General features: G+C 49.9%; 1 protein-coding gene across 1 annotated transcript in view; it reads right to left on the bottom strand.

Annotated features, from left to right (window-relative positions):
* Positions 1-24265, bottom strand: part of NT5E (5'-nucleotidase ecto) — a 649764-nt gene that overhangs the window by 151338 nt on the left and 474161 nt on the right. Inside the window, exon 5 of the mRNA XM_078648160.1 lies at positions 8744-8898. Coding sequence (XP_078504286.1) covers positions 8744-8898 — 155 coding nt within the window. The remainder of the gene's footprint in view (positions 1-8743; positions 8899-24265) is intronic.

Genomic DNA, 24265 nt, shown 5'->3' with positions numbered 1-24265 from the left:
GGTGTGTAATACCAGTGTGTTGTGATCTTAGTGAATGTCTCTGTAAGGTCCATACTATGTGCTGTGTGGCGAGCCCTGTAGGCTATGCCCTCCCAGTCCTTTGCGCTCAAAGATCGCCCCAGTTCCTCCTCCCAATGTGCCTTCCCAGCATGGAAAATGTGAGTCTGTGTTTGAAGCAGGATTGTATATAGCTCTGAGATCATGCCTTTGTTAGACGATTTGGCCAAGAGCCATCTTTCATACTGAGTCAAGCGACGCTGTTCCTTGGCGCAATTGGAGGAGTGCAATATCCAATGTCTCAATTGAAGACAGTGAAATCGTTCCCATTCAGGGAGCCCAAAGTCCTCCCGTACTTGGGGGAATGAGAGTAGGCCCTCTGCATCGAAGAAATGGCCCATGGAGCGGCATTCCAATGCACTCCAGGTTGTGAAATCCACCATTGTAGATCCCAGGGTGAAGTCTGGGTTTTCGAATAGGGGATTCAGCGGAGATGGATAGGTAGTTAGACACATTCTTGGGCTAACACTGTCCAAACTGTCATCGTTATTTGAGTTATTGGGGACAGGTACAGGCTTTGTGGCCTGTGTGCTTTAGGGAGGAATGGAATCTTCCAGAGGGTCGTACCCTCCACCGCTCTATCCTGAAAGAGCCAGTGCTTCTCAGACTCAGGGCGACTCCATTCCACCAGGTAGCGCAGTTGCACCACCTTAAAATTGAGTTGTAAATCCGGGATTCTCAGCCCTCCCTCTTTGGGGGACAGATAGTTTAAGGAGCGCTTCATACGTGGCTTCCGTCCCTGCCATATGAACTGTGCAAGTTCTCATTGGAGTTTAGCCATCCTACTCCATGGGGGAGAGAGGGGCATGGTCTGGAAGAGATATAATATCTTTGGGAGGGCTGTCATCTTGCAGGCCGCTATCCGACCCAGCCAAGAAATTCGGAGGTGTTTCCACCTCCCCAGGCCATTTCGTATTTGTTGGAGAAGTGCCCCATAATTGCTAACTATTGTCACTGGAATTGTGCTGGCTAGGTTTATCCCCAAATATGGAATAGTCTCTGAGGTCCACAGCACCGGGAACCAGGCCGCAAGGAGGTCCACTGTACCCTGAGGCATCGAGAGGTTGAGTGCTTGAGATTTACTGATGTTGATTTGAAACCCTAAGACTGCCCCGAAAGCCTCCAGCTCCCTCATAAAGGCAGGTAGAGAAATAATCGGGTTCACCAGGGATGCCAGCACGTCATCAGCATAGAGACTGATGGAATGCCTATCCCCAGTGAATGGAACGCCAACATTGTCCGGATGATCTCGGATCCTCTGGGCCATGGGCTCCATATACAGAGCGAATAGTAAGGGCAAAAGTGGCCAACCCTGACGACTGCCTCTGTGTATGGAGAAGGGGGTTGAAGTAAAGCCATTAATCTGGACTGACACTGAAGGGGCTTGTTAGCAATTTAGGAATTGAGTTCTGCATTTGTCCCGGAACCTGAACTGCGTCAGTACCTGATCAAGGTATAGCCAGTGGACCCAGTCGAGCACCTTCTCGACGTCGACTGCTAAGAGCATATATTCCCCCTGGAACCTGTTCGCCTTGTCAATAATATGCAGTGCTCTATTTGTATTATCGCTGGCCTGTCTATGGGTAACAAAGCCTGCTTGGTCCGGGTCCACAAGGAAGGGGAGGTAAATGTTGATTCTGTGGGCTATAATACCTGTGTATAGTTTGAGGTCAATATTCAAGAAGGAAATCGGCCGGTAAGAGCTGCAGCATTGTATGTCCTTACCGGGCTTAGGGAGGACTATTACTAAAAACTATGGATTTAGGCCCAGATCTCTGTGCTGGGGTGAATGTATGACATTGTTCTGTATTCTGTCCATCAATTGTTGTTTTTGCACAGGACTATTATAGAGGCTTGATGCATGTCAGAAGGGATCGACCCGGGCTTCGAAAAGGAATTATACAGTTTTGTGAGAACACGGGCTAGAGTGGAGCAAAATGTTTAATAAAAGGTCGCTGAGATCCCATCTGGGCCCGGTGACTTTGCGGATTTAAGGCGTGCTATCGCTGAAATGACCTACTTGTTGCGAATGTCCTCGTCAAGGGACTCTGCCTGATCTGGGGTGAGAGTCGAGGTCTTGTCCAGCTTCAGGTATTGGGATCCGACCTCTTTGTCTAGGCGTTGAGAATCATATAGATGTTCATAAAAAACCTTAACGCCATTCGCTATGTTTGGACCTTCAGGGACCAGGTTTCCTGCAGAGGAATACATCTCAGAGATTCTCTGTTCTTGTGTTTTAGCCCGGAGATAATTAGCCAGGCGCCGGCCGCACTTGTCTCCCCCGATATAATATGAGTGTTATGAGCGGAGGGCTGAGTATTCTGCCCTATCTGTGTCTAGAGCTGATATTTGTGCATGCATGTTGGATAGCTGTCGCCAGACCCGTGGAGCTCCAGTGCGCTGATGTATGCGTTCAAGTTCCCTGGTTTGCCTAGTGAGGTTCTCCTTCTTTGCCTTGCACAACTTATTGTCTGCTGAGGAAATAGCAATGCATTCCCCTCTAATAACAGCCTTGAGTGCTCCTCATAGTGACGCTGATGATGTTTCGGTGGTATCATTATGTAAGATAGTGCCTGCTGGATTTGGTTCTTGACCACCTTGCAGAGTAACATTGAGTCTCGTAACCACCAAGACCTGGGTGGGGGGGAGCATTCGGGGGAAGAGAAAGTGAGAGTGTGACCACCCCATGGTTGGACAGTGCAGCTGTGTGTATTTCAACGTCTTGTATGAGTGGAAGAATGTCCCTGGTACCCAAAAAATAGTCCAGCCTGGCATATGTTTTATGGGCATTAGAATAGTAAGAGTATACTTTGGACTGCGGATGTTTAGCCCTCCATAAGTCCACCACCCCCATCTGCCCCAGTTGTGCTTGGCCCTCCATGGACAGCGCTTTGGACTGGCCGTACTTCGGTGTTGACCTGTCAATTGAGTTGTCGAATACCAGATTGAGGTCCCCTCCCAGTAGTACTAGTTGGTCGCCAGAACCCAGCGCTCTCTCTAGCGCCCCAAATAGGAACCCTTCTTGTTTCCCATTGGGAGCATAGATTGTGCCTATCGCGAATGACCTCCCTGCAATAGAAAACCTATATATCAACAGACACCCCCTGATTTCTTCTATCATCTGCTCTATCACCCCACAGAATGACTTGGCCACCAAAATTGGCACTCCCGCTGTTTGGCGGGAGCGGACAAAAGAAATTGCTGAGGGATGGCCCTAGATTTCAGTCTGTGACAGTCCCCATATAGTAGGTGGGTTTCCTGCAGTTGGCAGATATCTGCCTGGGAGGACTCAAGGTGGTTGTATCGCCCGCCTTTTGATCAGATTATTAAGCCCCCGCACATTGAGTGTTCAAATGCGGAGTGCTTCCTGTCATGTGGGAAGCGTCCTGGCGTCTGCTCCATCCAACCCTGACCCTCTACCTTCCCTCGCAGGAACTCAAGAAACTATATGGTGCATGGTATCAGTACAGTGTATAATAGTAGTGCTGCCCCTGTATGGGTGAGTGTAGGCCCCAACAAATTCCCATTCAGAAAATTACAAACAACAACAATAAGAAAAAATAGAAATACATTCATTCTTCTAGTCCTGTGGAATATCGAAACCACATGGTAGGCCCAAAGGGTAGTGTAGTGTGGTCTGTGGCTCGACTCCTCCCGCCCGCCGCCTCTCTCTGATCTGTACATTATGCCAATGTTAGGTCCAGGCTCAAGGGGCAACGGCTTTTGCCAAAGTGGAAGGGACCGCGTCCAAAGCTGCCTGCCGGCCCTTAGCGATCTCCTCAGGGTTTGGCTTTGCTAGTGCGTGGCGTTGACCCACTCTCTGCCAGCCGCTTTTCGTCACTCTTTGTGAGGAGGGTGGTGTGTGCTTGGGGTGCTGCTCCTTCGGAGGATCTATTCTCAGAACATGGCATGTCTCTGCAAGTGAGCGAAGTTGGAGGAGTTTTCCCTCCCAGCGGAAAATTAAGCAAAAGGGGTTGCCCCAGGAGTAGCAAATGCCCAGGCTGTGGAGCTGCTCTGTCACCGGGCGGAACGATCAGCGTTTTTGCAGGGTAAGAGCTGTGAGGGCCTGAAAAAGGGTGGGGACTGGCCTTGGAAGACTATAGGGTGCGAACTGCGTGCCTTCATCAGAATCTCCTCTTTAACTTGAAAGTCATGCACACAGACCAGTATGTCCGGGTGGGCTAGAAACGTTCTGCCTGGGGAGTCCCACCCGATGTGCTCTGTCCAGCTGAATCGGAGATTGCGTAGGGCCCCCCTAAAATATGGTGGAAAAGGTCTCGGACAAAACCAAAAATGCCATCACCCTCTGCCCCGTACGCCACTCCCCTAATGCGCACATTGTTCCTCAGGGAGCAATTTTCCAAGGCTTCTAGATGTGCCTGCATGTCGATGTGCTGCTCCCGGAGTCGGATAACTTCTTGTTAAAGGGACTCTGTCTTCTCATCGCGGCCTGCTTCCTTTTCCTCCAGATCCGCCATGCGCTCTCCCAGGGCATCCACATCTCTCCGGGTCATCTTGATCTCCTGGGTAATTCACTTTTTAGAGAGTGGAGTTTGTCTCGGAGAAAAATAAACAGTGCTTCCATAAACAACTGTGTCACTGGTTCTTTCATGGTATGATCTGGTTGGGAGTCCGTCCCGCCCGGCAGCACAGCAGCGTCCCCTGATGTGGCCCCCTGTGCGGGAGAGGAGGTCTTTAATTGAGCAGTCTTATTTGGTCACCTGGTCGCCATTGTAAATGAAACAGCAATACCAGTCGCCCGGGGTCTTCTGGTTCGACATGCTGTTTTCGTGCTGTCTGGCTGCCGTCATAGGACTTGATCGGCTAATCAAGTTGTGCCAGAGCACTGCTCTCAGATTAGGCATTCGTGTGCCCCGTGGTCACGCCCCCACTGTGGAAGCCCTTAGATTGGAAAGTGCATGAGAGGGGGCCTACGTGGTGGTGCCCCCCAGGCCATGGCCTGCTGCCTCCCCCGGCGTCTCTGGAGCCCCGGTGTGTAGTAGCTGTGAAAGTTGGTGGGCTTTGAGGTGCGCTCCCCACCAAGTGTGCCGCACCCCTTCTGCTGCCCCCAGTGGCCCCTGCCCACCACGGGCCGAACTGCCTGCTGACTTGACGGCAGAGGAGCACTGACAGGGGGCACGGAGCCCCAACAAGTCTTCCCACAGCTTTGTTCGGACCTAGGCCCTCTCCTCCACATGCGTCAGGGCTGCCTTGGCTGAACCACGTTCTCTATCAGCCTTCAGGACTGTGTGGGGGGGTGTATGCCTTGACCCGAGCTGAGGTTCCCCCTGATCTGTGCGTGGTGAAGAGGAGATGCAGTACAGCGCTGCCCGCAGCCTACCTCCCTTGCCTGTTCAAGGCCGAGCTCACAATGTTTGCCGCAATTCGACGGGGCCCGAGCCAGCCTCCCCTGCATTGATACCTGGAGATCGTTGCTCAGTCCTCGAAATGCCACCCGTGGGGGCCACTTGTCGTGGGCTGGTCTGCCCGCCAAGAAGGAGTCACAGCAGGGAGGCAGAACCCCGGATGGAGCCACTCTCGTGCCACCTCGCCCCTCTGTCTCACCTCAAGACTCTCGTCAGGGCTGTTCCTTCGGCCCGGTATTGATGTGTCCGGTACAGGCTCTCCGTGTAGAACAGGGGGGGAGTGCGGCGCGGCAGGTGCCCGCGGCTGCCTATCAAGGCCTCGGAGATGAGGCCTCGGCACTCGTGCACCCCAGTTACAGCTTTGGGCACGAGTGCCGCTGCAGCACACCTCCCTCGCTGCCACCGAAACACCCCGCCAGCTGCTTCTCGGCTGGGTCGCTCCGGTTCGCTTTGTCACCAGCCTTCTCCTCAGATGTTAGCGCCCCCTCCGGTGCTTCATATGCCCCAGGCCAGACCCGGTAAAAGCTGTTTAGGGCAGTGACGGGCAGGAGAGTCATCAAGGCTCAACTTGCCTCGGCGCCATCTTGGCCACACCCCCCATTGGGTTTTTTAAAAGAAGAAAAAGCATTGTTTTTTCCTGCAAGGAGTATTGTAGATGGGATTTTCAAACCAGAAAAAGACGTGAGGCCAGCAAATGACCTAATCGAAGGATGTGGAGCATTAGGGACCCTTTGGCGGTCTGGGTTATTTGGGGACACTCACATTCTTATGTTTTTGGAACTTTGTACACGGCTTTGAGGAGCCTGAAGGTAATGAACTAATCGGATAATTGTGTTCTACAGGTTCAATCGCAAGTTTAAAAATGCATGAGCCACATATGTGAGTGAAATAAATCTCAAATGGGGATTTTCTGCCACCCAGGCAAATGTTCTCACACCCTGAGGATTCCTCCTTTGAAAACAAATTATCACGGACAAGGGCCAGGCAAATGTAGCTGTAAGAAGATCAAAGTGTGTAGCTTGAGATAGATTTCTTGTCCATTGTCCTGCCATTTTTATCGGTACTACTCACATATACAGCTCATACCAAATCTAGTCTACCAAATGGAGATAGCGGGTAGTTGGGTACAAGGATACAGGGGCACCTTTACAAGCCCATAGCGCCACTTGTGCATCACTTTTTTTGACATACTGGCGGCGCAGTGTGCCTGCCCATATTTACGAGGCCATGTAAAGCCACCATGTGTGGCTTTTCATGGCCTTGTAAGTATGGCCCCTTTTCACGCATTACTCTACGTGAAATGGGTGTTCCATGCAACATCTATAGAACCTGACGCATTCGCAGATTTACAAGGTTTTGTAAACCTGGGAATGCTTCTGATTCCTACACCTCCCCCAGGGAAGGCATAACGGAGGTGCAACAAGGAGAAATACCTTTATTTCTCCAGTTTTTCCTTTTTAGGTCGAACCGGGACAGGGCATGCGCTGCTCTGTGAGGCATGCTGTATTCAGGTAAGGACTTGAAGCTCCACCCATTTTTTTTATTGGCTTGCGCTATTGTCTATTGTAAACTGTGGGTGGTCATTGGTCAATAGACTTAGTAGTCCCGCTTTAGTACAGCCTTGTCTAATTTTGTAACCCTGTTAAGTATGTTGTTACCCGGTAAACTTTATTTACAGCCTCCAAGCACCATTTTCTCAAATAGCTTTGTCCTGCCTGCTGTTGCAGACAGGACACGCTCTCTCCTAATGCTTTTTTAAAAGTTTTATAGCACGACCGCCAAACGCATTTGCAATGCAATAGGTCAGCATTGGCGTGAGTTTAAGCTATTGCCATTGTAAATGACAATGCCTTTTAGTGAAGCAAGGCATTGTCATTTACAATGACAATAGCCTAAACTCTCATAAATGTGAGACCTATTGCATTGAAAATGCTTGTTCTATGTGTGTTGCATTCTGCAGCACACATAGAAAGAGGAAACCACCTCTCGTGATTGTTTTTGTGCAGGAAGGTGTCCCAGTCACCCCTACAATGCAGACACCCTTGCACCTGCAAGCCACGTTTTGACAAAGCAGCTAAAATAGCTACGAAAACAGTAAACTAAATGTTGGATACACAATGCAAACCTTAACAGAATTCAAATCCACCGACCACAGCACTCCCCAAAGCTTGGCCTAAAAACATAGAAAGATGAAAATCCATGCCATAGATTGCTAGAAATAGCAATTGATGAATCAGCCACCAATAACACATATGACGTTTTTTTAGGGTATTGAAGAATGGGACACAAAAGTTGCCGAGCTAAATACTAACATCAAAAACCCAGCACAATGACGATTGCACACGTATTTACAGAGTGACCCTATTCAATAATACTTCATACTGTAAAGACTTCGGGGCACCTTTACTATTATTTACAGCAACGTGTGGCAGCAAGTGAACTTGCTGAGCTATATTGCATGAAAGGGAAAGAGCAGAAATGATACATATCGGATATTTCTGTTCCCTGCTTGCGCTGGCACACTGTGTTGCCTAGCGCAAACGCAGGGACCTTTGCACAGGCAGGATTGCTTTTGTGCAGGAAGGGATATCGCCCTGCACAAAACAATACTTAGAGGCATATTCCTCCTGCCATGTGTGCGGCAGAATGCAGCACAACTGGTAAGAGGAAGTAACAATTTAAAATAAAGATATTTCTCCTCATTACACCTCTGTATTGGTAGGGGCGCCATTTTGCACAAACCTAGGTTTGCAAGTCTTTGTAAATCTGAGTTTGCATCAAAATACATGGGTAGATGCTCGACAACACCCATGCTCCGCCCATGTAATGCCTATCTGAGGCAAAGTAAGGCAAGGCAGTGCTATGCACTGTGTTACTTTGTATTTACTAAACCAGGCAAATCCACATAACTCGACTTTGCATTACTTTACTAAATGCCAAAAAAGAATTTGTTTTGGGGTTCCACCACAAAAGTGATACAACTCGGACGCAAAATCATAGTAAATCTAGGCCTCCATGAGTTACCTAATTCTGTAAATTGGTAGCAGTTGGGGAATCGGATAAAATACAAAAGCGTGTTTCGTACAAACTGATCACACATTTAGGATGCTGCATAGATCTTTGTAGAACTGCAGGATGTCAATCAGAGATTTTGAATCTAAAAACTCAAACACAGGTAAAGACATGCTATAAATCACATCACAATCTTAACAGCCCGAAGCAGAGAGCGAGACACAATCAGTGCCAAAGCACTGCCTGTGCTAAAAGCAATAAGCATGCTGCCCCAAACTAACGAAACACGAACCACAAACGTTTCTTACCATAGCATCACATATCATGTTTCCCAAGTTGCATTCTCGGAAACGGCATTCCAAACTTGAGCCATTTAGGTAGACCAATGTTTTCCCGACAACTTGGGAAGAGAAATTCTTTATACTTATCTGCCACTGATCGACCTCTGCTTGCAGGCCTGCATCTGAAAGGCAAAAGGGACTCATCACTAGCATGCAGTAAACACTTTATGGCAAATTACAATTCACAGTAAATGATTGGATGGCAGTCCACTCACAGAAGGCTACCATGGCATAGAGCCACCACAGTGCAGAGCAGAGGAATGAATGCACACTTGCAAGCAATAAATTAGGCGGTATCAGGTACAAATGATGTCTCAATATTGTATCGCCTGGGGAGTAGACATGCACCTGACATTAGAGCAGCGCAATGTAGACTCTACACTTGCATGTCGCAGAAATGCAATTATCTACGTGCATTTCACTTTATATTCACCTTGAGCCTTAACTTCAGTAACATGTGTGAAGCATTAAAACGTATTGATCAAATGTATTTACTGTAGAGACTAGAGATGTATATGTGTTTACTCTTACATTTGAAGTTCTATTTGCATACGTAAACGTGTACCCTTTTACTCACATTTTACATTTATTTCTCATGCTATACATTTAAGTGCACATTAAGGGGCCGTTTACAAGGCGGCCTGTAAAGGCTCCGACCACAGGGCTGCATCGTAATGGGCTGCGTGGTTTTCTTTCCAACTGTCTCATTATGATGAAGGCAATTGGTAAGGAAACCGGTCAGTCATTCCAGCTGGCTTCTAATGGGCTCGGGGAGCCGATCGAGCAGTCGGAAGCCGCCCAGTAATGTCAAGGGCGGACCTTTCCGCCACTGAGATTACAGTGCATGGTTTCCGACATGGTTTATATAAAGGCCTGTTTGACATGGAAACCATGTCGGAAATCGTGTTTGGGGCCCCCAGCAGGGCCCCCTTTGGTGCCAAAAGGGGGCACCTATAGTGCCCCTCAGTTCATCCCACCACCTTATGGCAGGCACCTTGTGCCGCCTGTCACGGGGTGCAGGGATGAACTGCACCTCCCATCCCTCAATGGTAGCTTGTGTTACGGCTGGTTTATGGCTGGAACACGATCTCCCATTGAGGAAAGGGGTCATGCGACTGAACAGTGTTCTGTTGTATTGAAATGTGTCTGTCGGTCCCAGGACAAAGTCGTTGTTGGGCCGAAGCAATTCTGCCCGACATCAAAATAGGCCCCTGAATGCTTAATTAAAGTTAACCTGACTGCAGGCCCCAGTTGAAATTCATTTTGCTTTGCCAGCATGTTTTCCTTTTTTTGCAGGACTATTATTTACTTAGTTAGAGAAAGGCTCATTGTCTGTATTAGATTGCTGATAGAGAGGCCCGGAACGAAACTTGGCAGTAAACGTGGAGAAACAATGGTCGTAGGAGGCCTTCTGTTCATCATGCACCATGATGGCAAGATGCTCCAAGTTGAGGGCAGCAGTCTCAGTTTGATGTGTTGGGAAAATTGAGCTAAGTTGCAGATGCACTCAAGTAATGGTTTGATTGGTGCCTGTTGGTGCGATAGGGGATAAGGATGTTTCTGCATCTTCTTCTGTTGGTGTTCACACAATTAGAGTCACAGCAGATTCCTTTTAGACTTTGAGGGGTACAGACCTTTCTGCTTGAAAGTGTGAAGCTTTATGCTAAGCACTTATTTCTTTTTTCTTTAGACTTTTACTGAAGTCTAAACATGATTACTCCTTCTGTGTTCCCAAATTAGAGACTCTTGATAGATGTCCCTATATTTGACTTATGTTTAGACATAAGAACAAAAGTTTCTTTACGGAACACCTGTTCACTTTCATTTGTTTCTGTATTGTTGTGGCTATTACAATTCTGCATCTTATTCCGTAGTGTCTCAATCAACTGAGATATTTCAGCCTACCTTTTCTACTGATGTACATACTGAACTTACTTTGGGCTTGCATATATATACGAGATTGAATGGTAATCCAAATAAAACCCCATAACCATAATTAGTGATTCTTGGTCCTTATTGTGGAGTCACACTGGCTTTACAAGTCAAAAATATATTGTTGATGTTTTCTCCCTTCCAATGCTTCATGTCAGCTAAAAAGGTCCACTCGATCAATGAGGAAAAATTCTTATCAACTTGACGAAGATATTCCGTTGTAAGGCCCAGCGCTCCAGCAATATAGTGCAAGGTAGAAGAATTGCGGGTGGTGGATGCATCACAAAAGCTGTTGCTCCGTTGCACAGTCCAGTCAAGGTTAACCTGTCTTTATAACAAATCTAATTATTAGTAAAGCACTAATACCACACACATGAGTCACTTGTGTCTCTAGTTGACCAGCTATCCAGATCTTCATTTTCAATAACCTATATATAAGGAGAACTATTGTGCATGCAGTTGGATATTGCAGAAGGACGGAAAGCTAGGAGGCAAGCTTACAGTATTTATACTTCCTTCGGCGAACAATGCCTCTCTTAACATCACTGCAACTAGGCGCTAAATCTTAAAACCACAACTATGAGCTTTGGGGTGTAAACAAGAACATTGTATACCAAATGTTCCATCTGAAAACACTTCTGCGTCCACAATTTTCTCACAGTTTTCTCTCTTTCATATTGTCTCGTTCTCACACTAATTTCTCACATGGAATTGACACTCTTACTCTCTTCCCTCACTCAATTACATACATGCTTTTGCCAGTAATTGCTGTGTTTCTTAGATGGAAAGTGTTGAAAGATAATTTTTCGGGCGTGCACTTTTGAAAACAAAACTGTGCTCCACCATGTAGCCATATATAAGAAAATAAGGTGACCTGGGATGTTTTGTAGCTAAATGCAGTAAACAGCAGCCCCCGTGAGATTCACATTGACTGTGTTGTGCAGACTAGGAGCAAATATCTTTCACATTTTTGCACTCACCCCTCCTGTCAGGAGTCCACACTTTTTTATTAAATCTTTTTTCAACATTTTTGCAGGGCTCACTTTGATTTCAAGTCTGACCTGAAAGCCATGTGAGCCCTGAGTACATCTGGAGGCAGAACACAAATACACCAGGGGCATTCTGGCTTTACACTTACATCTCTTTGGGACAATCGGCGGTAAAGCACTGGTCCAGATTCAAAGCAAAATTGCAACTACTTGGACTTACAAGCTACTTCCTGATTGAAGTTCGGCATCACAAATTGTTCAGAGATGGGCCAGATTACTAATTTAACAGTTTCTCTCCTACCCAACAGGGTCTAAAAGTTTGCTTCGATTGTCAGCCAACATAACTACGGTGTCTGTAATTTAACCACTGCTTTTATAAAACATTATTAAATTGTTATAGTCTAACAAAAATAGCCATGTAACAGATGGAGAGGGAAAGGAAAATTCTAGGACAGTCTCATGCTGCAGACCCGGATTCGTTCTGCTTCTCTTTAAGAGATCTTCCCAGGTTGCCTTGCAGCCATAGCGTTTGTGGAAAGTCATGTTTCTCACAGCAGGTAGCACTGGGTCTGGCTCCTAACAGGGGTACCCACAACATGGGCACAGTGAAGTGTGAGATCTCTGCAGAGAGCTATCACACAACCTCCTGAAGCAGCAATTAGGGACCAACAAAGGGGAAGCCCTCACCTAAATATTTCCTTATCTTACAAAACAAATTTTGCAGTGTCACCCCTCACACCAACCTTCCACTAAATACACTGCTTAATTTGTAAATTTATGTAAATGAATGAGTGCTGGTGTCCAAAGCTCTGCTCAGAAATTCACAGCCGACACAATTAAATGTCGGCGCGCCAAATACAAACGCTGCATCTCACATCCACCTCATGCCTCTTTAATCCACTACCAGACACTCCCTAACCCTTTATCTCACTCTTGCATGTTCTTGCTTTATCCCGTTGTGACGGTTTTTCCGTCTTTCTCTTCCTCTGTCTTTCCACACTGTGTGTTTTTCCCTTTATTGCGATTTGTACTTGCCCTATGCAGAAAAAGAAAATGTCAGTTCCCAAAAATTTGTGCCAGTCACAGATTCAAATATAGCCATGACTAAATGCCAAAGTTCTGGAAGACAAATCAGCGGCTCCTTGCTAATAAAAGTTAGCATGGAATTTCTAAAGGGAGCCCTGTCTCCAATGTCCTCACAGTGTGTGGGTCTCCACCCCAAACTACATGAATGCAGACAATAAACATCCACTGTCTGTGGTTCCCATTCTCACCCCCATCTTGTGTCATGCCTAACCAGCGGCATCTTTAAAGGGTCCTGATTTCTTTTGTGATAATACTGTGAGCTAAACATTAAGGGTGAATATTAGAAGACATCTAGCCTCGCTTCTGCAGAATCTCCTCTACATGTTTGCATTATTTCCCCAGTATAATCTCTCACACTGTTATAATCATGAGGTTACAGTTGCTTTCTAGCACAGCGTGAAGCTTGTGATATCTCCCCTTACACTTCAAACCCCTGTGCTGATCAGTTATTCTTCCTGAAGCGGAGGTACAGCAGTAGCCTGACAGCGAAAAGACTGTCCATCTAATTCTAGTGGCTATCAATAATATTAATAATACAATAATGTAGCACTATGTGCATGCAAATTATGTTGTTTCTTGTTATAGTTTTCCAACTTTTTATGGCTTCCAATCTCAAAAAACCTCGCCTATATTTCTAAAATCCTGCATGAAAAACTGAGCTTGACCTACAACCTCTGATTGTTGCCTCTCCTTTTTCCTTTCAAATGGGCATCTACTTACTTTCACTTTCCATCCTTTTCATACTTTCTAGCTCAGAGCAGAGTCTGCTGTAACTCACATGGATGTTTGCCTTTATCTCGATTGTTGGTTGCCGGGGTGGACTGGCCGCAGCGGGCATTGGGTGTTTCCCCAGGAGGCTGGAAGGGCCAGTTTTGTAGCGTTGTGGGCTGGTTTTGCAGCAGTACACCTGCAAGCTCAATGCCCAGGGTGGGGGAGGGGGGCAGGCTGGTCTCACAAACTTGCCAGGGCTGCTTAGGGTTTCCAGTCCGGCCCGGATAGTATGTCTGCTGATTTCCATTACAACATACATTTGAAACAGGGCAGACTCACTTGATTCCCAAATAAGCTAGACTAGTCCCAATAACCTAATGAACTATTGGCCCATTGTCCATCTCATTTTGAAAAAGTTGTTGCCAACCAAATTCAAGAGCAGACTGAAACAAATCTTGTTGTTTGACTAACAACCAGGCTTCAGAGCGCACATCAGCACAAAGACAGCCCTCATCCAGGTTGTGGGTGGCACACTGCACATTGTATGCAAGGGCGACCACCTTCAGTTTGCCATTCTTAACTTATCAGAACCCGTTAACACCATTGAACAGCAAGCCATTTATCAATATACTTTTAATATTCATGGGCTTTAAATATACTGTTGACTTTCATTCTACTTTATTGGTCCCTCCCAACTCATCACAATGGACTTTTTGCGATCTCGAGAACTACCAGTAAGTTGCAATGTTCTACAAGGATCCATCCACTCCTCGGTGATTATCAACTGGTATGGGGGATCTGATCACAATTAGAATGTTCATCGTTCACAAATAGACTGTTGATTAAGCAATACACGGTGGTTATGCTGACTGAACATTTTCTGCTACTGTATCAATGTTCAGCTCATAAGGGGCCCTGATGGGTTGTGGAATATTCAGGTATTCCTTTATTCTCACAAATAGACTGCTAATTAAACAATAAGCAATGGCCAGGCTCAAAGATGCCTAGTGCTTCTCCTGCAATGTTCGGATAACAATGGGCCTGAATTGCAATTTTAATGTTCTGGTGTTGCTCTAGCTTTCATGAAAAGGTTACTGATTGAGTAAAAGACAAAGGTGAAACTCTGCAGACACTCCCATTATAATGTAATTTCTGCAAAATAAGGAAAATAATTCACAAGTCCACCAAAAATATGGGTAATTAACAGAGAATGCATAAAAAGAACTAAAGGAATATTTCCGCTACTGTCAGCAAGGCAGTGCTAATAATGTACATTGATTACAGTTTGAATGTTAAGCTTTCATTCAAAGACTGTGGATTGAACAATATGAAGTGGTTATGCCCAGAGAATTTTGAAGATAATCCGGCAATGTTAAGGTAACAATGGACCCTGATTGCATTTAAAATGTTTAGGTTTCACCCATCTTTCACAAATAGGCGGATAATTTAACAATGAAGAGTGGCTAAGCTCATAAATGTTTGAAGCAATATTTGGCCAACAATAGGCCAGGATTCCAATTTAAATGTACAGGTCTTGCTTTTAGCTTTCTTGATGAAGTTGCTTATTAGACCACAGGCAATAAATGGTGAAGCTCTGCAGAAGCTGTCATTTTGAGGCAATTTGCATGAAAATGGAAAATATGTGATGGTTCCTCTGAAATATGTTTTAAACGATTGCATTTTGTACACTAAAACACTCCTACAATTAAAGCACACAAACAAGAGGAGAAGGAGAGTGTTTGAGGTTGAGCAAGTGCTAGAATGAGAAAGATTCATCAGGAGGGTCTAAAGAGAATGAGTGTAGAGGGCTAGTAGAATAAACGACCAAAGAGCCAAAAGGAACAGCAGCTTTAAGGTTAATATTTAAGCTGTGTCTAACTGTGCAGTTGTTGTCAATAAAAAGCAATTCAGGCCCTTGCTGATATTTTAAAATAGAGGAGTCTCTGCAGAGTAAGGTGCAGGCTTGGTAAGTGAGTGTGTACTATTTAAGCGAGAATGGGAGGGATATAGTGCCTTTCCAGCAATGGAAGGGTATTTTGCCCCCTGTCTTCCTCAAGGCATGAGCAAAGTCATGTAGTGACATAGTGGGAGGCATAGGACATCCCACTTCGTGATCAAGGAAAAGGTGATGTGTCTTTCATTTGCCTTGACCAACTGCATGGAGGATAGCTGGTGTGCACCACATAAGTACAAGGCTGGGGGTATGTAGTACCCCATGCCTTACTAAAGGCTGGAGGTGTATTTTACAGGTGCCTCATTCCCCGACTTGCTAGAGGACAGAGAATATTTTGGCCCTGATTACGAGTCTGGTGGTCTGAGGACCGCCAGACTCGTGGGGCACAGTGGTGGCGGTCAAGCGACCGGTCTGATCGCTCCATTACAAGTTGGCCGGTTGGACAGTCCAGGGATTACTGCTGCCAGGGAACTGCCGTTTCCTGGCAGTGTTGCGGTGGTCAGAGCCCCCAATATGTTTGGCGGGACGTGTGCTGCACAATGAAGCACAACTAGACACCAAAAAACGAGGAGAAATTAAACATTTCTCCTTGTTTCACCATGTTAAGACCAGGTTTTTTTGTCTCAATTTTGGCACTGCCCCATATTTACGCCGCCTTGTAAATAAGGCAAAGGACTTAACACAACCAGAACATCCTAAAAAGTGACGTTCTGGTGGCGTTAAGTCCTTGTACATATGGCCCAATGTATTTCCGAGTTTGATGAATGGAAAATTTGGAGTAACAGTTCATTAAAGTGTACCCTCTCTGATTTCCGGTTGCTAGGACTTAGAGGTGGGATTTGTGTACTCACTGAAATGATATATTTTAAAAAATGATCTCTTTCTAAATTGAATCATTGTCAGCCTGCACACAACAGATCAGGATAATCCTCTGCATTGTCACTGTTGTCATGACCCAGGACACTGCAGAAACAGAATATTTCATTGTTCACAAACCCTTGAGATGGAAGAAGGGGACTGTTGGACTTGGCCTTTTCCCCCAAATTTTTCGCTTTTGACCCCCTTATCTAGATTGTCTCCCCCATGGGATTAAACCTGTATAGGCCATGAGTGGTGTGAGACCCCTTTTGAAAAATGTAATTACATGTAATAATGTGAGCACTTGTAAATTTCCCCGTTTTAGAACTGTACCTGACTGAAAAGTATTGTATTTAAAATGGATGCCATGGCCATGGGTTTTGCCACTGGACTGCCATAGGTCAGCGGTCTAGATAATATTACCCAGCTACCCCTAGCTTTTGGAGGGAAAGCCTGGCACTCAGGGTGCTCACCCCCTCCCCTAGAACCAGTTTAGGCTAGATGTGCCAACATTCTAGAAGGTCCTGGCACTGCCTGGGAGGAGGGTATAAATAGGGAGAAGTGTCACCAGAGAGTCAGTCAGCGCTGGGACAAAGAAGAGAGGGGACCTGCTGTGAGGTGCTACCGCCACATGGGCCTGTGAGCTGGGCCCTGCACCCCTATAAACCCCCCCCTCTGCTGTCCCCATGGGCCCCTGACAAGGGAGGGCCCCTATCCAGGTCACTGACGCTGTTTGACCGGGTACCACGCCAGCGCTGTGTGAAGAAGCGCCCAGGAGGTGAGGAGTGTGCCCCTGAGGAATTGCTGTGGGACTGTCTGCCCCTCTGAAGCACCCTGGGGAAGATTGTGCCCCCAAAGGAATTGTTGCTGGCTGAGGTGGTGTGAGGCCCTGTGGAAGCGCTGGGCCCCTGGGACTGTTGTGGCCCCCTAGTGTTGAAAAGCCCGCCTGTCCAGCGCTGTGTGGTGAAGCGCTAAATTCCTGCCCCCTCAGCGTGGTCAATGGAAGGAGCTGAGGTTGTGGGCAGAGGGAGGCGCCGTGCGTTATGAATAGCGCTGTTTTATGAGGAGACTGTGGCAGCCTGTGATTACCCTCGTTGGTGGAGGTGCGCTTTTGCTGAGGAGAATAATTAATTCAAAGGGAGCCTACCCCTTATTGATGCCACCGTCACCGCCGCAGCCCGGCGTCGTTGCGGCGGCCCCCGGTACCAGGAGAGGGCCGCCGAAGTAAGGAAGGGGCCGCGCTAGGCCCTGAGGCCGCGGCACTCACGTCACGTGACGGGGGCGCCCGGCCGCGTCATCGGCCCGCCCCCGCCAACGCCGTATAGGGATTGGTTGCCGGCCCGGGCGGCCAGGAAGGCAGGAAGAAGCGGAGTCTAAGCCCCGGGTCCCCGTGAGGTAGGAGGGGGACCCGGGTGAATCTTTGTTGCGGGGCCCCCATGCCAAGGAGGGAGCCCCGAGAGGAGCAACCGGAGCGGGAGGCCACCCCGCCGGTCTGTGTTCCCACGCGAGGGGCCGGTGTGGTAGGCGGGGCCGGGGCACACTGTCGATGCCCGCCCCACCCCCCGGCCTGAGGCGCCCGGCATAGTGCAACTGCGAGGCTCCTGTGAAGTCAAGGGAGCCCCAATTGAGCCGCCCAGACCCCCGGTGAGGAGAAGGAGCCGGGTGACTCCCCCAGAGGGGAGTAAAGTTCCCCTTTTCGTGTGCTACGCCAGGGGGCCTCGAGGCACATTGCCGGTGCCTGCCCCCACGCCTTGCAGACCAGGTCCCCACAGGATAAGAGGGGCCTGGGAGAATCGGAAGTCGCGGGAAGGTGCTGCAGGACCCGCAGGGCTCCCGGGTGGGTCAGGGAAGCCCTGCAATTGAGAGCACGGTGAAGCAGGGGCGTCGAGGCACATTGCCGGTGCCTGCCCCCACCCCAAAGGAGGCCCTGGACAGCCCGGTGAGTGTGGGCAACCATGTACAGTGTGGGGGGTGGAGAGGGCAACGGGACACAGGGTCGGTGTCCGCCCCTTCCCTGCCTCTGTTGACTATGTGGGGCCCAAGTGCCCAGAAACCAAGTAAAGCCTACTGGTGACTGATCCAGAGCCCCGGGATAACTGAACTGTCTACGGAAGCCCCTATTCACCCTAAAAGTCACAGGGAAAGAGGTAGAATGTTGTTGTGGCCCCCAGGAAAAGGTTGGACATGCCTAGCCCAGCGAGGGGTTCATTGAAATGCACCTTTTTGCCTGTTGCCTAATTTTCCCTGAAGTGTCCCACCTATATATGTAGGCCCCGAAGAGGGTTTGTCCTAGGTTGAGGATCTTAGGCCCAGAGACTGGCCCCCATTAGGTTCAAGGTAATACGGGCCTAGGGGTTAGGTGACTGCTAACTGCCTGTTCTCCCTAGTTAGGGTTGGGCCTTATGCTAAAGTAGAGTGCCTAGCGTACTGCGTCCCCGATCTGGGATTGGGACGTCAGGGGCCTAATAAGGGTGGGCGGTTGTGTACACCCTGATGTTCATACCCCGAGGTTGTTGGTAGAGGGAGCCTAGCTATTCCCTTACAGGTGTTCCTGAGCTATAAGGAGGGCTCCTACCTGATATCTATGCTGGGCGATGTATGTTCCGCCTAGGTTGGTCAATGGGTTGGCCTGATGTTATTCCAGGCCCTTGTTATGTACCAGATTGATGGGCCGGATAGGTTGATTTATTGCAGGTGTTCCTGCCCATGTTATGCCGTGATGCCCTAATGTTTTCTTTCCCTAACAGGGTTGGGTTGGTGTTAATGTGCATGATGGTTAACTATGCTAATGTAGAACTTTTGCAATTACAGCCTTCCCAGTAGGATGAGAGCCTGAGTTGGCCCCGCCAGATTGGCCCCAGGTCTAGTGTTAAGTTAACCATCCTTTTTCCTTGCAGCATGGACTTATGGACTCATCCCTTTTGTCCCATGTAAATAATTCCCCATGATGTATTTGGCTCTGGCGCCAGTTGGCGCCTTGTTGTGATTACCAGTGTATTTTTCCTTTTTACCTTGCAGGTTGGAGATAACACTAAACTTATTCTTTTCCAACCAAAGGTGGTGTCGTGACTCTTTTGTAGTGTGATTGGTGGGTCGTCTGTGGGTACTGCGTGAATGCTTCACATGTCCTCGAAGTTTGGCCTGCCCGCTTGATGCCATGCTACCCCCTTGGAGATTTGGGCAACCCCCATTTCCAACATTTGGTGGCAGAGCGGTGGGATAGGACTTGTGTTGCGCAGTACCACGGCGGCCACGGGTTACACTGCAAATAGAGCTTTGGATGTAATCCGAGCCTTGTTGTGGGGATTATTGTTGTTTGCTAAATTGCTTCCTCCTGAAGAGTGTTCTGAACTGTCCCCTTGTTCCACTGGGAGGGTGTGTCCCGGGTGTACCTCGCCACGATGGGGTTGATTTACCAGGAAGTGGAACTGATGGAGTACACCGAACAGGAGGTGATAGACTTCCTCCTGGAGAGAAGGATACCCCCAGTAGGGAACATTAGGAGGAATTTGTTTCTCTATGAGGCCCTCAAGAGGGGAGAGCCCTTAGAGATTGATGGGGACTTGTCTGACTACCCCCCCGAAGTTTTGAAGGGTCAGTGGGTTAGAGACCAGAGAGAGGGCTCCCCATCCAGAACCCTGGGAGGTAATTGCTCCGATGAGGAGGAGGAAGAGTCTAGCAGGGCAGAGACGCCAGTAGCTGTGGAGGACACCGAAGATAGGGAGTCTCGCACTGGGTCCAGTCCCGGGGGCACTGCCCCATCCCTTTCCCTGTCCCCAGAAGAATGGGTAGATAGGAGAGAAGTAAGGGAGTATCAGCTGGCGCTGGCAAAGCTCAGGCATGCCGAGGGCTTAGCGCAGCTGAGGGTAGAAGAGCAGCGACTAGAGACTGAAAAAGTCCTAGCGCTGGAGAGGATGGCGGAGGCGGAGAGGGCCTTCGCCAGAGAGAGATCAGCTCAGGTGGGTAGGTTGTCCCCTGAGAGTGGTTTTAGGAGTCTGGATTCACCGAAGAGGGTGGGATCCAGTGGTGGCAGCGAGTGTAGGTCCAGTGCAAGAAATCCCACTCCCGAAACCCAGGAGACCGTGCCTGATTCCCCGGAAGAGGAGGACGGGTTAGTGTTTAAGGGCAGGGGAAAGCTGTTCCATCAGTCCTGGGGAGAGTTCGAAGAGGAGTGTTGGACTGTACTGGAGGATTGGGTGGTGAGGAGAGCAGTGGAGGATTGGGAAGGGCTGTGCCATGCCGTTATCCGGGAGCACATGCCGAGGAGTTGTTTCCCAAGACTGCGTCACCATCTGTTGCGGTGCGGGTTCTCAGACCCCAGGGAACTTGCACGGGAGGCAGACCTCTGGGTAAGTGCCAGAGCGTCTGGGAAGGCTGAGGGGAGTGATCCTGAAGGGAGTGAGACGGGGAGGTGTCCCGAGGTGCCCTAGCTGTGGTCACTGGGCCTGGAGTGTTCTTTAAGAGAACCCCAGGTTGGGAGACTAGGCTGTCCCGATGTGTCATCCAGAGGAAGGGATCCCCTCATGTCAGGAGGACCCGGAGCATCAATAATTGGAGCTCCAGTGGTTCGGGGGTCTGACCAGTCACAGGGTTTAGATCCTGGACTGGGGTTCCAGGTTAAGGGGTTGCCTGACCTGGAGGGTGGGGTACCTGTAATTCAGGTCCCTACCAATTTGACTCCCAGGGGTACTACTCCCAGTGGGAGGGTGCGGAACTCTGGGAGGGGGTGCAGAGGGAGGAAGGTCTCTTCTCTGTCACCAGCTCAGCCACAGGGCGCAGATCCTGGGTTGGGTGGCCAGGGACAGGGGTTGCCTGCCCTGGTGGGAGGGACCTCTGTAACCAGAGTCCCCCCGGAAGTGACTCCCAGGGGTACTTCTCCGGGTAGGAGGGTGCGGAACTCTGGGAGGGGGTGCAGGGAGAGGGAGGACTCGCCCCTGTCACCAGTTCAGCCTGTGGGTTTCGACTCCAGGTTGGGGAGAGAGTTGTGTGAGGGTGTCCCCAGGCGTAGGAGATGGAGGAACCCTTGGAGGAGAAGTAGGGGGAGGAGAGCCTCGCCCCTAAGGGCTGGTCAGTCTGAGGGTGTAGACCCCAGGTGGGTGGACCAGTGGCAATTTGGAGAGAGAAGAGTGGTCCAAGAGAATTACAAGCCCGAGGCTAGAGCCTCCCACTCTAGGAAGGAGAAACATCCCACTAGGGAACACCAGTGGGGTGGTTTTGTTGGTGAAGGGAGGGTTGCGAAAGAGAACCATTGGGTTCCAGAGTGGAGGAGAGACTGCAGGTGCTCCTGTAGTTGCAGGCCTGCGTCCACCTTTTTCCGCCCCAAGCAGGGAAGCCCATCAAGGCATTGATATGTCTACCCTGGCTTTTGGCTGGGGGGGAGTCGTGTTGGACTTGGCCTTTTCCCCCAAATTTTTCGCTTTTGACCCCCTTATCTAGATTGTCTCCCCCATGGGATTAAACCTGTATAGGCCATGAGTGGTGTGAGACCCCTTTTGAAAAATGTAATTACATGTAATAATGTGAGCACTTGTAAATTTCCCCATTTTAGAACTGTACCTGACTGAAAAGTATTGTATTTAAAATGGATGCCATGGCCATGGGTTTTGCCACTGGACTGCCATAGGTCAGCGGTCTAGATAATATTACCCAGCTACCCCTAGCTTTTGGAGGGAAAGCCTGGCACTCAGGGTGCTCACCCCCTCCCCTAGAACCAGTTTAGGCTAGATGTGCCAACATTCTAGAAGGTCCTGGCACTGCCTGGGAGGAGGGTATAAATAGGGAGAAGTGTCACCAGAGAGTCAGTCAGCGCTGGGACAAAGAAGAGAGGGGACCTGCTGTGAGGTGCTACCGCCACATGGGCCTGTGAGCTGGGCCCTGCACCCCTATAAACCCCCCCCCTCTGCTGTCCCCATGGGCCCCTGACAAGGGAGGGCCCCTATCCAGGTCACTGACGCTATTTGACCGGGTACCACGCCAGCGCTGTGTGAAGAAGCGCCCAGGAGGTGAGGAGTGTGCCCCTGAGGAATTGCTGTGGGACTGTCTGCCCCTCTGAAGCACCCTGGGGAAGATTGTGCCCCCAAAGGAATTGTTGCTGGCTGAGGTGGTGTGAGGCCCTGTGGAAGCGCTGGGCCCCTGGGACTGTTGTGGCCCCCTAGTGTTGAAAAGCCCGCCTGTCCAGCGCTGTGTGGTGAAGCGCTAAATTCCTGCCCCCTCAGCGTGGTCAATGGAAGGAGCTGAGGTTGTGGGCAGAGGGAGGCACCGTGCGTTATGAATAGCGCTGTTTTATGAGGAGACTGTGGCAGCCTGTGATTACCCTCGTTGGTGGAGGTGCGCTTTTGCTGAGGAGAATAATTAATTCAAAGGGAGCCTACCCCTTATTGATGCCACCGTCACCGCCGCAGCCCGGCGCCGCCAAAGAGACCCCCGCCGTGTTCGGCGTCGTTGCGGCGGCCCCCGGTACCAGGAGAGGGCCGCCGAAGTAAGGAAGGGGCCGCGCTAGGCCCTGAGGCCGCGGCACTCACGTCACGTGACGGGGGCGACCGGCCGCGTCATCGGCCCGCCCCCGCCAACGTCGCATAGGGATTGGTTGCCGGCCCGGGCGGCCAGGAAGGCAGGAAGAAGCGGAGTCTAAGCCCCGGGTCCCCGTGAGGTAGGAGGGGGACCCGGGTGAATCTTCGTTGCGGGGCCCCAATGCCAAGGAGGGAGCCCCGAGAGGAGCAACCGGAGCGGGAGGCCACCCCGCCGGTCTGTGGTCCCACGCGAGGGGCCGGTGTGGTAGGCGGGGCCGGGGCACACTGTCGGTGCCCGCCCCACCCCCCAGCCTGAGGCGCCCGGCATAGTGCAGCTGCGAGGCTCCCGTGAAGTCAAGGGAGCCCCGATTGAGCCGCCCAGACCCCCGGTGAGGAGAAGGAGCCGGGTGACTCCCCCAGAGGGGAGTAAAGTTCCCCTTTTCGTGTGCTACGCCAGGGGGCCTCGAGGCACATTGCCGGTGCCTGCCCCCACGCCTTGCAGACCAGGTCCCCACAGGATAAGAGGGGCCTGGGAGAATCGGAAGTCGCGGGAAGGTGCTGCAGGACCCGCAGGGCTCCCGGGTGGGTCAGGGAAGCCCTGCAATTGAGAGCACGGTGAAGCAGGGGCGTCGAGGCACATTGCCGGTGCCTGCCCCCACCCCAAAGGAGGCCCTGGACAGCCCGGTGAGTGTGGGCAACCATGTACAGTGTGGGGGGTGGAGAGGGCAACGGGACACAGGGTCGGTGTCCGCCCCTTCCCTGCCTCTGTTGACTATGTGGGGCCCAAGTGCCCAGAAACCAAGTAAAGCCTACTGGTGACTGATCCAGAGCCCCGGGATACCTGAACTGTCTACGGAAGCCCCTATTCACCCTAAAAGTCACAGGGAAAGAGGTAGAATGTTGTTGTGGCCCCCAGGAAAAGGTTGGACATGCCTAGCCCAGCGAGGGGTTCATTGAAATGCACCTTTTTGCCTGTTGCCTAATTTTCCCTGAAGTGTCCCACCTATATATGTAGGCCCCGAAGAGGGTTTGTCCTAGGTTGAGGATCTTAGGCCCAGAGACTGGCCCCCATTAGGTTCAAGGTAATACGGGCCTAGGGGTTAGGTGACTGCTAACTGCCTGTTCTCCCTAGTTAGGGTTAGGCCTTATGCTAAAGTAGAGTGCCTAGCGTACTGCGTCCCCGATCTGGGATTGGGACGTCAGGGGCCTAATAAGGGTGGGCGGTTGTGTACACCCTGATGTTCATACCCCGAGGTTGTTGGTAGAGGGAGCCTAGCTATTCCCTTACAGGTGTTCCTGAGCTATAAGGAGGGCTCCTACCTGATATCTATGCTGGGCGATGTATGTTCCGCCTAGGTTGGTCAATGGGTTGGCCTGATGTTATTCCAGGCCCTTGTTATGTACCAGATTGATGGGCCGGATAGGTTGATTTATTGCAGGTGTTCCTGCC

The sequence above is a fragment of the Lissotriton helveticus genome, chromosome 6 (genome assembly GCF_964261635.1).
Source record: "Lissotriton helveticus chromosome 6, aLisHel1.1, whole genome shotgun sequence".
Taxonomy (NCBI): domain Eukaryota; kingdom Metazoa; phylum Chordata; class Amphibia; order Caudata; family Salamandridae; genus Lissotriton; species Lissotriton helveticus.
This window is presented reverse-complemented; position numbering and strand designations above follow the sequence as displayed.